At 37.1% G+C, this 14986-nt stretch overlaps 2 protein-coding genes across 4 annotated transcripts in view; one reads left to right on the top strand and one right to left on the bottom strand.

The window, feature by feature from the left end:
• The window catches only part of LOC128996048 (glucoside xylosyltransferase 1-like), a 33780-nt gene extending 29538 nt beyond the window's left edge, over positions 1 to 4242 (bottom strand). For both annotated transcript variants that reach the window (XM_054421182.1, XM_054421183.1), the window contains exons 1-2: positions 3629 to 4242; positions 664 to 820 (exon numbers count right to left, since the gene is read on the bottom strand). In XM_054421182.1, coding sequence (XP_054277157.1) covers positions 664 to 820; positions 3629 to 3930 — 459 coding nt within the window. In that variant the 5' untranslated portion in view covers positions 3931 to 4242. The remainder of the gene's footprint in view (positions 1 to 663; positions 821 to 3628) is intronic.
• A 2544-nt stretch (positions 4243 to 6786) lies between these two features.
• LOC128996050 (CCAAT/enhancer-binding protein gamma-like) lies at positions 6787 to 14954 on the top strand. 2 transcript variants are annotated; one of them, XM_054421187.1, is made up of 4 exons: positions 6787 to 6864; positions 11817 to 11932; positions 12380 to 12536; positions 14322 to 14954. In XM_054421187.1, the coding sequence occupies exons 2-4, from the start codon at positions 11822 to 11824 to the stop codon at positions 14414 to 14416; spliced, it is 363 nt and encodes a 120-aa protein (XP_054277162.1). In that variant the 5' UTR covers positions 6787 to 6864; positions 11817 to 11821; the 3' UTR covers positions 14417 to 14954. The 2 variants fall into 2 exon arrangements, with proteins under 2 accessions (XP_054277162.1, XP_054277161.1); XM_054421186.1 differs by having other exon boundaries at positions 6836 to 6960.
• Positions 14955 to 14986: the final 32 nt, after the last annotated feature.

Raw genomic sequence — 14986 nt, 5'->3', positions numbered from 1 at the left:
GGTTTTTGATGTTTGATGAATGTGGGCAGTTCTCTGATTTTTATGTCTTTTTAATTTGGATTTTCTTAACATGTTGTCTATTAATTTTGTAGTGTATCCATTAAAAGTCGCTCATTTTTTATATATTTCAGTTCTTTGTTAAATCTTTCTTCTGTTAAAGGTGTTTTGAGTACTGTAATCTATGAATTAATGAATGAAAAACAGCCCTTTTCTGAAATGGAGGATGGTTTGAGTCATTGGTTATATGTGTATTCTTTCTGTATATGTACAACTATTTCTTAACTATTACTATTTATCAAACTATTACTCAGCTGATAGTTCACAACCACACGCCTCCGTGGTGTCAACACCACGCCGACACACAGTAAATTTTAAGGCAAAGATGAGTGTTGAATGAATGAGATGACAGATTTCTGTTTTTAAGATCAGCTGATTCGTTGGCCATGATCATTTATTAAAAGCGCAGTTTATTTATTTATTACATACGGTGTACATCATTTTTACAAATATCATCATGCAATCCAAGATGCCCTAGTTTAGAACACAATAACACTAACTTAATTCAATTAAATAATAAATACAACATGGTACTTGACAATGGCAATGATCATAGTAGTGATTAATAACAGATATATTATCAGATTTTTTTTCATTATCACTTACCTTTTCTTCAAATCCTTTTATCAGTGGGGTGTCTGCAAAGATTACCACTCGCAGACTAACGTTGTTACTAAAGAGGATGGCAGACTTAATCATAACTAACGTTTCATGAAGCCTATCCCCACAAGCAACAGCAGCCAGAACCACCTCAAGTTTGTTTCTGAAACAGTACAACAAATAACACTATGAAAGTTATAAGGTGGGTGCACCCCATGAATGACCGTTTTGTATATAAATACCCCTGCTGCAGCAAACCTGCAGACTAAGCGAATTTCCATTTGCCTGAATTGAATTTAAATTAATATCTATTTAAATAACATTAGGTTTAACGAGTACCTAGGTTTGCTGCTACAGAGAGGCTAATTAAGTGTGTTTTTTTAGTAAAATATTAGTAGCTTAGTATAATGACCCTGTTCCCATGGTCTGATCACGCTGGTTTGCAAACTCATGTAAGACTTTCCCGCCTTACACCTTCAATTTCACAAAAAACCTTACACCAAATTTCGTCAAAATCGGGCATAAATTACCTACTCAAGTTATCGCGCTCACGGAAGTATATATATATTGTATAGATATATATATACAAATTTGAACGAATTGTGTTTTTATCCTCTAGGGACATCAAAATGAATAGGTAAGTATATCAGTCCCGGCTCCAGGTCTTAGTGGTCTTACCGTGCCACCTACGGTAATAGCTACCCTACCTAGATATTACCTATACTTAAGTAAGAAAAGTTGGGTATAGTTAGGTAAAATAATATAGTTAGTACCTAAGCTATCTTTCCCTATAGGGAAATTCGCTAAAAACATCATAACTAGCTTTATGTTTTGACTAGCAACTTTGGGGCCTGGTTTGAATCTATCCTTTCACTGATAAAGTTTAGTTAGGTACTTACACTTACTAGGCCTATTTATATAAATTAACTTATTTCTAACTTACCGTAGCCTACTCAACTTTGTGGTGGGGTTAGGTTAATTTTAACTTAAAATGTAGCCTACCTTTTGAAAATAGTAATCATAAATAACCATTACCATTGCCAATACCTACTCCTATGTCGTTGTCCAACACTTGTTGGATAGACTGCATCAAATAAAATTTTAAAGTGGTAAAACTAATAAAAAAATAACAAATTAACCAATATTTACAAATAGAAAAACTAGTGATGGCGGTGCATATTATATGTTTGAGAAGTACTCGCCACACACTTCCCCAAAAGAGTACAGCGGCTCATTTGTGAGCTTGTTAAAAAGCTGCATGGAGAAAGCTTTCATGTCTTCAATGTGGGCCCGAGGCGGTAACATGTTGTAGAATCGCATGGCTGGAATGGGATGGGCTGCCAAGGATCTTGATAACCTGCATCGAGGAATGTCAAGTTTCTGTGCATTCCTGGTGTCATAATTATGGAGATCACCCCTCTGTTGATATTCCCCATTGTTATTCTTGAGATTAATCAGGCCGTAGTAGACATATTGGCTGAAGATGGTCATAACCTTAAGGTTAGCAAATAGGGGCTTACAGTGGTCTCTATAACCAGCGGCTGACAGCACTCTGACTGCCTTCTTCTGCAGACGTAGCACTTTTATACAGCCAGGAGCATGTCCCCAGGGCAGGATTCCATATCTGATATGGTTTTGAAATAGGGCGTGATATACATTTATTAAGTATTTATCGGTGACAACCCCCCTAAGTTTCCAAAGAAGAAAAACCACACGGGAGAGTTTAACACATACTGTACATGACTGATATGTTGTTCCCAGGTAAACTTAGGGTCTAGGCTGAAGCCCAGCAATTTCACGCTGCTTTGGTGATCAAAATTCTTTGTTTTGCTTAAAGTGCATATCATCCTCTGGGTCTTGTCTCCATTCAACTGCAGCCGATTTCTGACGAACCAGATTTTAGCAGCAACCAGTGCAGCTTCTGCCTCTATCAAAACTTGGTTTATAACTTTCCCTCTAGTTAGTATTGGTGTCATCAGCATACAGGAGTGCTCTGCCCTGGAGATGGAGGTCATTTACAACAATCAGAAACAAAAGAGGGCCCAGGACCGAGCCCTTTGAAGGAGATAAAATAACTTATGAAGGAGTTGGATATCAAGGGTAGACTTCCACAGGAACCTACGATATAAAGTCGGATGAATAACGATAAATATCGAAATCGATTATTCCATTGTTTCATTCAATATATCAATCGATTTTTTCATTCGGTTGTTTGTGATAACAGATATGGAAGTCTAACCCCTTGTTTTCATTTAAATAGGCATAGGCCTATTTTTAATATTAAAAATGGAAGAAACTGTAAATTTTAAATGGTTTGTAGTTTTTTGGTTTATATTTCTTAATAGGCTACCTATTTTTATTGTTAGTTTAAGTTATGTGTTATAACTTACTTATTGTTTTTGTTCTTTTTTTGTTAGGCTACATCTGTCATACACTCTTTCGAAAGGATATATAGAGCTATATATTGATTATTTCATTAAATATATAAAGTTTGGTTAGTTAGTTTAACCTAACCTAACTAACCGAATAAAAAAAGTTAAGGTACCGTAATCGATTTATTGAAAAATCTATATACGGTATCGATATTTTTCATTCGAATGAGTGTAGGACAGATACTAAAGTGCAGCCAAATACCTATTACTAAAAATGTAGGCCTAGACCTAAAATAAGTTAAATAACCCAATTTTGAAATCGATGTTTAGACTACAATTAAAAAAAGTTAAGCTCTTAAGTTAATCGATATATTGAACCGGACAAGTTTAGATAGGGGCCTATATATCATTATTCATCCGATAATATATATCATAGGTTCTCTGGGGAAGTGTACCCGATATCAAAGTTTTGCCATCATTTGACAACCCAGACTTTTACGAAGTTAATCATAAGCTAAGAACTAATACCTACTAACTTAGATAGACCTAGTTCTAGGCCTATCTTAAGATACTGTAGTACATGAGATTAGAAAACTTACCCAATAACCTGTCCAAAATTTTCATTATCCAACGATTTATTCTGATGCGTTGCTATGGCTATAGGCTGTTTATGAAACCCTCCGTCCACATCACCAGGTCTATGCCTGTGGAGCGTACTTGAATTTTGCTGGCGTAATATAAGCTTCTCTTTGTTATGAACTTGGACGGATGTAGTAAGTTTTCGAGCATTATTCTTTGAGGAATATGGTATTGAACTGTATTGAAATGACTGTATAAGATATATCACTAAAATTCCCATAAGTATCCATACTATAATGGTGATTTTATTTCTGCGCCTCATGCCTTTCTTTCAACTAAAATGAAATTAACGCTTCCATTATTTAAGAAAAAATCAAATGCAATAGGCTATTTAAGTATGGTAAATTTTGTCATGGCATTTTAACCTCTTCAAGGTGGAAAAGGTAAGGAATTGTGTATTTTCCCACTGTTATAGATAGTAATACAGTATTAGACAAGGCAATTTGGAGAACAAGGACACCAAGGGATTTAAGGTGAACAGCAATCGCAAGTTCCTATATAAAAAATTGAATTTAGCTTAAGGTTATTTTAAAAGTGAATAATTAAAATCACATCACTGTCACACCAACCTAATGACAACCACTGAGCTATAAGAGACAACTACACAAACAAAACAATATAGAATATACAAACAACGTAAACACAGAAAAAACGTGTAATTGAATTAAGTGTAAACAGAACAGATGTTTTTTGGTTTTCTGGCCTTGGCCAGGCTAACATGCTTTTCCACGAAACTTCAAGTTTTATAACCATCCCCTACCAAAAAGTCATTTTGCAGGATTTCAATTGCTTTTCCAAGCAATTGATTTCACAAAACTGATTGGTAATGTCATAGATATCCCCGTGTGGTACCGGGTAAGAATAGGACCACATTCTTCCCGGGATTGTGACGTAAGAGGCGACTAAAAAGAGACAAGGGTAACCGACGTTCTCACTGAGAGCACAGAAAACATACTAGTACTATAACCCAGAATGCCAACCGCATGGTAAAAAAGCGTTAAGTACTTTGAGAGAGCTTTGCCTGTCAATTCGTAGATAGCGCCACCAGTGTTGCTATGCTGAGTGCCAACTCCTTGAGGAGTATGTTTTATCTATATGTGTGCTCTGCACTGCCGATGGGTATTCTCAGTGGATCGTGAGAAGCCAGCCACATCGGTCCTTAGTCAGGGAGTGCAGCTTGGATGTAGAGGTCGGGCTCTGCATTAATTGCAACGGGCAACCCCCGGCACGCCAGGTATCCGGTGCTGGGAAAACGGCCCCGGGGAATTAGGGTAAGGGTTTTTGTCCACAAAGGTATACCCGTTCCTGATTGATTCCGGCCGTTCTATCCATGAAGAACAATAAGGCTCCTGGACCCAATGGGATAGGGATACCCAGCATAGTCCTCAAGAAGGTTTTGACTACTAACCCCTTGATCCTTTTGAGCATGTACAACGCCTGCCTAGTCAAAGGTGCTTTCCCATCGTGCTGGAAAACAGCTAGGCTTGTGCTAGTTGGGAAGGGGAAGGGAGACCCAGACCTGCCTTACTCTTACAGACCTCTGTGCATGTTGGATACGGCTGGCAAAGTCCTCAAGAAGTTGATCCGTTCCCGGCTGAATTCAGCCGTGGTCGCTGCGGGGGACCTGTCCCCTCGTCTGCATGGATTCAGGATGGGGCGACCTACGGTTGAAGCTATTGAGGAGGTGAAGCAAGCCGTGATGAGAGCTGAGGATTTTAACCACTATTCTCGTAGGGTCGTGCTGCTCGTAACACTCGATGTGCGAAACGCATTTAATTCCGCGAGGTGGTGCGATATGCTGTATGCTCTGGAGAACACCTTCCAAGTTCCGGCATACCTCAGGCTCATCATAGAGGATTATCTCCGGTTGCGCCTTCTCATGTATGGCTCTACGGAAGGCCCACGGACGATTAGTGTCATTCCGGTGCTGTCCAAGGTTCCACACTCGGTCCAGACCTCTGGAATGTCGCTCATGACAGCCTTCTTAGGTCTGAAATTCCTGAGAAAACTATTTTGGTTGGGTACGCAGATGACTTTGAAAGCTGCACGTAGCGTTGAGCTGGCTCAGCTAAAGCTGAACCAAGTTATAGACTGAGATCGTGGTATTAACAAAAAACGGATTGACACCATCGGGCTGTCAAAGAACAGACCGTTCGTACTGCCAAGTACCTGGGGTTATGGTGGACAGCAAGCTAAGCTGGCGGGATCAGATTTTCCGTATGGTGGACAGGGTCGCCAGGGTGGTTTCCTCTCTTAGCCGTTTGATGGCCAATGTCGGAGGGCCTCGGTCCAGTCGTAGAAGGCTGTTAATGTCTTATGTCCAGTCCGTACTCTTGCACGGTGCGGAGGTGTGGGCAGACGCTCTCAATAACGAGGTATATAGGATGCGGCTCGCCCGAGTGCAGCGTCAGGCAGCACTAAGAGTAGCATCCGCCTATCGAACAGTGTGAGGACAATTGGACCTGTCTGTCACACTACATCCAGGTTATTCTCTGTGCCAAGAAGCTCGACCTTGACTGGGATGCGGTGTAGGTCATAAAGAATCTAAATGCCAGAAACGGTGAGAGCCCTGAGGGCTTTATGGTCACATGTTGGCCTGACTTGAAGTAATGTGACAAACAATTCCAGGTCTGTGTCCAACATAGTAGAGGGGTTTTTTTTAGTGAGAAGTCTGTGATAAATTCAGGAGTCTCACACTACTGGTATTCGTAAAAGAATTTTCCCTCCTCTCCCAAAAAAATGTCATAGGTAAAACATACTCCATTAGTTTTGAATGGGTAAGGGTAATGATGAACCTTGGAAACTTATGTATACATTATTTACAACAAAGGCACATAAAGGACGCTGGGTTAAAAAAAACACTCCTCAAACTCCAACTTAAAGTAACTCTTTTATCAAAAGTATGTAATCACTATCAAACTATCGAAGCATTCATAATTCGATATAAATAAATGAGAATACATTTATCATAACTTTAGATTGTGCTATAACCACTGCCACTTAAAGGTGGCCGTACTATAACCAATGGTAAGGACAAATATATATCGTTGTTTGCACTCCTCACTCAATCTTCAAAATACTTGTCTGCTTTGAGCTAAAACTAAAAGTGATGTCATCCTTCCAACATTGTCATTGTCATGTCAATTGTCAAATGCGAATCTAGAGAGCGAAAGGAAAGTGATTAGTGAACAGTGAAGTAAGTTGTTATAATTTTATGATCATCTATGAACTAAGATCAATAACATATGGTCTTTGTTGTTTTTAATCTCAATGGATTCTAATAATCAGTATGGTGAGGATCATGTATTTAAACTCATATGCCAATATTGCTTAATATTTACAGTGGGTTTCAGCTATTGTAAACAATGTATACACCAATAATTAGCCTAGGAAAAGTTACGTTTAAGCATGTTGACAATTAGAAAGCCTAGGCTTAGTATACCCTCACCTTCTTTTGACTGGGAATGTTGGTTGCCCTTGTAAATTCATGTGCAGTTTTTACAATTTCACTTGTTCAAATTTAAGAATGAGTGTTGTACAGGGACAACAAGACACACACAAACACTTCACCCCACCCTTTTTTTGTTGCATCAGCATCACTCAGTGTTGTAGACCTATAAAAGAATGAATTTTCTCTCTACGCTTTTGACCTCTCTTTTCACCACTCGGCCTCTCATATTTTCATATAGCCTATTCTAGCAGACTCTTCAATACGTTTCTCAGGATATCCTAAATCTTTGAATCCAGTCGACCAGCATAATGCTAATTATGCAAGCATTAATATTGGGTACAGTTCGGCAGAGAACCTATGATGGCTGCACTTTACTTTAGGTCCTACACTCATTCGAATAAAATATCGATCGATATATCGTTTGGTTAGTTAGGTAAGGTTAACCTAACCTAACTAACCAAACGATATACGGAATGAAACAATCAATATTTTCATTCGGTTGTTTGTGTAGGACCTAAAATAAAGTGCAGCCCCTATGATATATTACCAGATGAATAACGGCAAATATAAATATTTATCTGATTCAATGTATCGATTACAATAGCCTATATTGTTAATTTTTTCCCCAATGTAAACATTGAATTGCTTTAAGTTATGATTTGTTTAAGTTTTTATTCATATAAAATAATTTAAATAAAACTATTGATATTTAACCAAAAACTGTTTTCAATTTTCTATAGCCCACTGATGATATGGTAATCAAATAGAGAAAATTCATGGTTTCTTTCATTTTTATTTTTAAGTACGGTACCCTAGGTAACTTACCTTATCTTGGGAAAAACTAAGAACCAAGAAAACCTCTGCAAACTGACACCTCGTCACTGAATTACAACTGACAACAAAATTTGGAATAGAAAAAGCTCAAGGGCTACTGACAAAAACTACAAGTGCGGAGGAAAACTCCACAAGTGCCCGCTCGAGGGTTAATTTTTGTTTGATATAAAATGAACCGTAGGCTGATATGTTCACCATTATCCTGAAATGAGAACTAAAATTTAAGCTATTTTATCTTTTAAGGAGGAAGTTTATGAAAAATTCAAAATCTTTAATTATTAGCCAAATATATTGAAACTTTTTCTAAATACCTATAACCATACAAACAAAAAATACCCCCGCCGCAGCAAACATGCAGACTAAGCGAATTTCCATTTGCCTGAATTGATTTTCAATAAATGTACCGGTATTTAATTAACATTAGGTTTTATGAGTACCTAGGCTTGCTGCTACAGGGAGGGTAAAAATGTGTTTTTTAGTAAAATATTAATAACTTAGTATAAAATAAATAAATTTACCAAGTTTGATCAAAATATATCTATAAACAAGCAAACTAGGCCTACAACATTATTTACAACATTCTCCATAAGAATAACATGGGAAAAAAAAAGATTTTTTTAATTTTTCTCCGTAACCAATAATTGTACAAAAATACTTTGATATACTATTTGTTATATAAATTATTTGTTTTTTAAGCTCTTTAAAAAGGTCTGAAGATAAATTGGGAAATTTTGTGTTTAGAGGTCAAAAATTAGAAAAACCAATTTTTACCCCATAAAAACCCTCGTAAAACCCCGTTCCCATGGTCCGATCATGCTGGTTCGCAAACTCATTCAAGTTTATCCTGCCTTACACCTTCAAACCAAATTTCATCAAAATCGGACATAAATTATTCAAGTTATCGTGTTCACGGACACAAATATATAAAAATCTATATATATATATATATATATATATATATGTAAATTTGAACGAATGGTGTTTTTGGCCTTTGGGGACATCAAAATTAAAAAGTAAAAAGCAAAACAAGCCTAAAAACAAGTAAAAATAGGCTAGCCTATACTTATACATGCTTACATATAAAAAAAAGAATGTGGAAATGTGAGGACATTAAAAGTTAACCTCGTCAACCTTAAAATATTCTTCTATGTCATCAAAAGGATTTAAAAGTAACCGTAAAAAAGAGCGTTCTTAGTGCAATATTTTTGTAATTATATAGTTGTATCCTATTTCGCTGATTTTAGTCACTTACTCATCTTCTGATCACTTTTTCTTCTATCTTCTTTGATTGTTCTGTTCAAATGCCGAATTTGGATGATTGTTCTTGGTTTTGAAAAGAGCCTAATAACTTTGGCCATACACTGTGGAATTTGTGTTTTAAAATGTTTTCAAATCGTGTGACAACACAAAATTTGTCTATCAAAGGAGTCACCGTGAAGAATGGGGAACTACCTGTCAAACTTTTGGATCAGTAGCTCCATTTTGTCAGGCGGCATTGTTAGGCCTGGAAAATGTTTATGTACTTTGTTCATTTAACTGCTATAGCTATACAAGTATCTAATCATTCAAATATTGTACTGGGGTGTTAACAAATGCTGTTTAATTTCATGTTCTGATCATTATGTACATGTAAAATAACTATATAGGTACGATAAAGTAGATCTACAATAAATATTATTAAAATCTTGACTTCAGTATAATTTTTTTTTTGTAATTTGTGTTGAAAATACCTGAGCCAGCTCCTGTATTCTATAGCCCCGGTGTATATCTATGAAAATGGAAAATAATTAATCCTATAACCACTTATTGTACATTATATTATTTTACCCAGGCAATGCCGGGTTTTGCTGCTAGTATATGTTTAAACTAGCTGTACCCGCGGGCTTTGCCCCATTTAACTTCATATCGTTCGCTACGCTCACTCACCTTTGGGTTGGAGCTCGTTCGCTGCGCTCACTTGCCTTCAGGTTAGCTCGTTCGCTACGCTAACTCGCCTCCAGGTAGAAGTTTGTTCGCTACGCTCACTCACCTTTTGGTTGCAAATTAGCTGTTGTCATAAATTTAAAAAAATAATAGTGCTGCACCCTGTTGGTAATCCTTGTAACTTTAATGCTATTGAACATCATAGAACAGAACCAACTTGTTTAATTGAAACAGCTGTTAAGATTCAATATTTCCTTTTAAATATGAAAAATCATAAGGTTGACATGGGAAACTCCAGAGCCACTGGGGCTGAGCCCGAGAGTCCGATCAGAATAAAAACAGCTTAGTTTTCCTATTTAACGCCTAAAGAATCAGTGTACCAAATTTCAGCCTCCTAGGTAAATGGGAAGTAAGAGAATTAGTGATGAGTGAGTGAGTCAGTCAGTGAGGGCTTTGCCTTTTATATATATAGACTAGCTGTACCCGCGGGCTTTGCCCCGTTTAACTTCATATGTGAGCTCGTTCGCATGGCTCAATCACGTCCTGGTTGAAGTTCGTTCGCTACGCTCACTCACCTTAAGGTTGAAGCTCGTTCGCTGCGCTCACACGTCCTGGTTGAAGTTCGTTCGCTACGCTCACTCACCTTTACGGTTGGAGCTCGTTCGCTACGCTACCTCGCCTCCGGGTTGAAGTTCGTTCGCTACGCTCACTCACCTTTTGGTTTCAAGTTAGCTGTTGTCAAATATAAACAAAAAAAATAATAGTGCTGCACTCTGTTGGTAATCCTTGTAACTTTAATGCTATTGAACATCATAGAACAGAACCAACTTGTTTAATTGAAACAGCCGTTAAGATTCATTAATTCCATTTAAATATGAGTACTCATAAGGTTAACATGGGAAACTCCAGAGCCGCTGGGGCGGAGCCCGAAAGTCTGATCAGAATAAAAACAACTTAGTTTTCCTATGTAATGCCTAAAGAATCAGTGTACCAAATTTCAGCCTCCTAGGTAAGTGGAAAGTGGGTGAATTAGTGATGAGTGAGTGAGTCAGTCAGTCAGTCAGTGAGGGCTTTGCCTTTTATATATATAGATTCTATGTAATTATAAATATTAGAATAACTATTATATGCTACACAATGTAAAAATTGTCAAGAGCAATAAATAAATAAAGGTAGGGAAGCGTGTAAAAGAGTGAGATTTTTGCTAGCCGCGTAATGGAAGCAGGTCCGACTTTCAGCCCGGTAACGTCACAGGAGATGGGGGAGCGGGACCATGTCGGAAAGTGCTACATCAAAGACATGAGCCAGCCCTTGTTTTCTATAGCCCCGGTGTATATCTATGAAAATAGAAAATAATTAATCCTACAACCACTTATTGTACATTATATTATTTTACCCGGGCAATGCCGGGTTTTGCTGCTAGTATATGTTTAAATATAGTTTTTCTGTATGAACTAACTAGGTTTTAGTCAAATTGTATTACTAAAATACTCAAAACAAAACAATCCAAGGTTGAAAATATTGCCATACAAATAACTCTAACTACGGTATTTTATTCAAGGTAAATAAAAACCGTTTGGTCTTATTTTATGTTTTTTAGATACAGAATTTAATGGAGAACCAAAATATGTCAAAAAACATTTTCACAAAAATTCTGTTTTTTTCATGAACTCCTCCTGTAATGCATCATCATAATTTGTTTTGTAGACCTATAGAGGTTCATTATGAAATGGTCAATTTGTTGGGTTCACAATAGTTTTTTTAGGCTATATTGAAATATTTTATATGAAATCATATTTTGGATCAACATCTGAATGACAAATCTGCACTGTATCCAAGATCTAAACGTCGAGTTTTAAGACTTTCTTTACATTTAACTGTTACATCACTCTACTACCATGTAAAAAAATGTGTTGGGCAATAAGGTTTTTTTTGTGTAGTAACAATGCCATCAAACAAGGAGAATAGTGGGCGAGGAAGAAAGCGATCACAGCTGACTCAGTACGAGGGGGAGAAAGATGAGGACTACAGGCTGCGAAGGGAACGAAATAACGAGGTGAATAACGACTGTAGAACGATAAGTAATAGCAAATTAATAACAACTGTAGAAATGGTAGCATTGATAGTTATCACAGTATTACATGAAATGTGCAGGACATATAGACCTACAAGCTTGAAGAATAAGTCTTTGTAAAGAAGTAAAGATATATGCCAAAAACTTATCTGTGATTATTATTATTATTATTATTATTATTATCATTATGAGATGGGAACGCCACCTAGGTGTGTATTTTAACCTAAATACGAGTGAAGGATGAGTGTAGAATGTTGTGAGATGATCTGTGTAGCTTTGTTATGTCATGGCTATAAGTTATGTTTCACTTAGGCCTGTGTACGGTACACCGACTTATTCATATTTTTACTTAATATATCGAGTTATTTTTTGAGTTGTAGATCATATAAATTCGAAGATATAAATGGCATAATTGAATATCTGTTTAAGGCTGTTCGTAAAAGTCGTGACAAGTCAAAGAAGAAAACTGAACAGACACTGAAGCGAGTTGATGATTTGAAGATGGAAAACTGCATACTTGAGGCACAAATACGAGCATACCGGGATCAACTCACCAGTTTAAAAGCAATTTTCCTTGAACATGCAGGTAACCCAACAAAATATCTCATCAGATTCTGTGATACTTTCATACTCGTAACTATAGTACATATTTTATTACGAGTCTGTTCTCATCATTCAAATATTAGAACTTCCCATATAAAAAGTGTTAATACCTTAATATTTTTGTGCTTTTCAGTTAAAAACATAGGCTACCATATCTAGTAATAAAATTATAGGTGGTTCTTCAACCAAAAACTTTTATTCAAAGCACTATAATTAAGGACAGCTGGGTCTAGTTTCAAACTATTGAAAATCAAAGTACTTTTCTTAGGATCAAACCAGCAATCTTCTGATAACTAAGCGAGCATCACATCCACACAGCTACCTAGCTAAATCTTTTGATTACAAGGCGAGCACCACATCCACCCAGCTACCTAGCTAAATCTTTTGATTACTAGGCGAGCACCACATCCACACAGCTATCTAGCTAAATCTTTTGATTACTAGGCGAGCACCACATCCACACAGCTATCTAGCTAAATCTTTTAATTACTAGGCGAGCACCACATCCACACAGCTATCTAGCTAAATCTTCTAATTACTAGGCGAGCATCACATCCACACAGCTACCTAGCTAAATCTTTTGATTACAAGGCGAGCACCACATCCACCCAGCTACCTAGCTAAATCTTTTGATTACTAGGCGAGCACCACATCCACACAGCTATCTAGCTAAATCTTTTGATTACTAGGCGAGCACCACATCCACACAGCTATCTAGCTAAATCTTTTAATTACTAGGCGAGCACCACATCCACACAGCTATCTAGCTAAATCTTCTAATTACTAGGCGAGCACCACATCCACCTCAGCTACCTAGCTAAATCTTCTGATTACTAGGCGAGCACCACATCCACACAGCTATCTAGCTAAATCTTCTAATTACTAGGCTAGCACCACATCCACCTCAGCTACCTAGCTAAATCTTCTGATTACTAGGCAAGCACCACATCCACCCAGCTATCTAGCTAAATCTTCTGATTACTAGGCGAGCACCACATTAATTCAGCTACCTAGCTAAATCTTATGATTACCATACTAGGCGAGCACCACATCCACCCAGCTAAATCTTCTGATTACTAGGCGAGCACCACATTAATTCAGCTACCTAGCTAAATCTTATGATTACCATACTAGGCGAGCACCACATCCACCCAGCTAAATCTTATGATTACCATACTAGGCGAGCACCACATCCACACAGCTATCTAGCTAAATCTTCTAATTACTAGGCGAGCATCACATCCACCTCAGCTACCTAGCTAAATCTTCTGATTACTAGGCAAGCACCACATCCACCCAGCTACCTAGCTAAATCCTCTGATTACTAGGCGAGCACCACATCCATTCAGCTACCTAGCTAAATCTTCTGATTACTAGGCAAGCATCACATCCACCTCAGCTACCTAGCTAAATCTTCTGATTACTAGGCAAGCACCACATCCACCCAGCTACCTAGCTAAATCCTCTGATTACTAGGCGAGCACCACATCCATTCAGCTACCTAGCTAAATCGTCTGATTACTAGGCAAGCACCTCATTCACCCAGCTACCTAGCTAAATCTTCTGTGTTTATTTTTGGATTTTCATCTATTTTGATCATTCAGGTATGTCTGCTGTTAAACCTATCCATCCACTACAAAAATCTTTAAAATTTATATTTTTATGTATGTCAATGTTTAATCATGACCTAGCAACATGATCCAAAATTGTCCTAATCTTTCCAAGCCAAACTCTAAAACAGATAAAAGAATTATTTGTTTTATTGCAGCAAGTGGGAAGGTGAGCTCAGACATCGACATTGACACAATCCTGAGAGATACGGACATTGACGAAGAGTCCTCCGTCATGACTACCCTCAAATGAATCGCCAAAAAAACTCTTGGATGCATATATATTTTTTAAATTATATTTATAATTATTGTTTTAAAAACACAATAACAATAGCATATACCTTCAGCAAAGGTATACTTTAAAAGAATACCAATTGTGCTAGCTCAGAAAGTAAAAAGTTTTGCAATAGTAAGAGTTTCGCATACCCCTCACCCTTCTTAACTTATTTTCTTAGAAATCCAATGCCAAAGTATCTTGAAAATGTTTTGCCTCAAAGAATGAGTTAGATGTCAAAGACTTTATATTATTTTAATGTTTGATCATTACAAATTGTGTACTTGGCCTATGAGCGTCATAATATTGACTAATAATTAAGTTAGCATTGGATCATTTAATAATTTGTAATATGGACATGGTTCAATTACCTGTTCTTAATTGTGCACGTGAGTTTGAAATTGTTTATGAAGAAAAACAATGTACTATGTGAACCTGGTATTTGTGAAATAAATTGGATTTGATTGTGATGTAAACTTTCATTTAATGAACAATAAATGTATATAATGTTCTTCTAGTGCAGTTTGATTATTTCCCTGAACAATCAAA

Source organism: Macrosteles quadrilineatus, unplaced genomic scaffold (genome assembly GCF_028750875.1).
Source record: "Macrosteles quadrilineatus isolate MER2022 unplaced genomic scaffold, UCM_ALF_1.0 Scaffold_5__1_contigs__length_97177068, whole genome shotgun sequence".
NCBI lineage: Eukaryota > Metazoa > Arthropoda > Insecta > Hemiptera > Cicadellidae > Macrosteles > Macrosteles quadrilineatus.
This window is presented reverse-complemented; position numbering and strand designations above follow the sequence as displayed.

Excerpts from the sequence above, each read along its gene's own strand:
- LOC128996050 (XM_054421186.1), top strand. The coding sequence starts at position 6,939 with ATGGATTCTAATAATCAGTATG. Across the intron at positions 6,961-11,816 it reads GGATTCTAATAATCAGTATG|TAACAATGCCATCAAACAAG; the intron begins GTGAGGATCATG and ends TTTTTTGTGTAG. Across the intron at positions 11,933-12,379 it reads GAAGGGAACGAAATAACGAG|GCTGTTCGTAAAAGTCGTGA; the intron begins GTGAATAACGAC and ends TATCTGTTTAAG.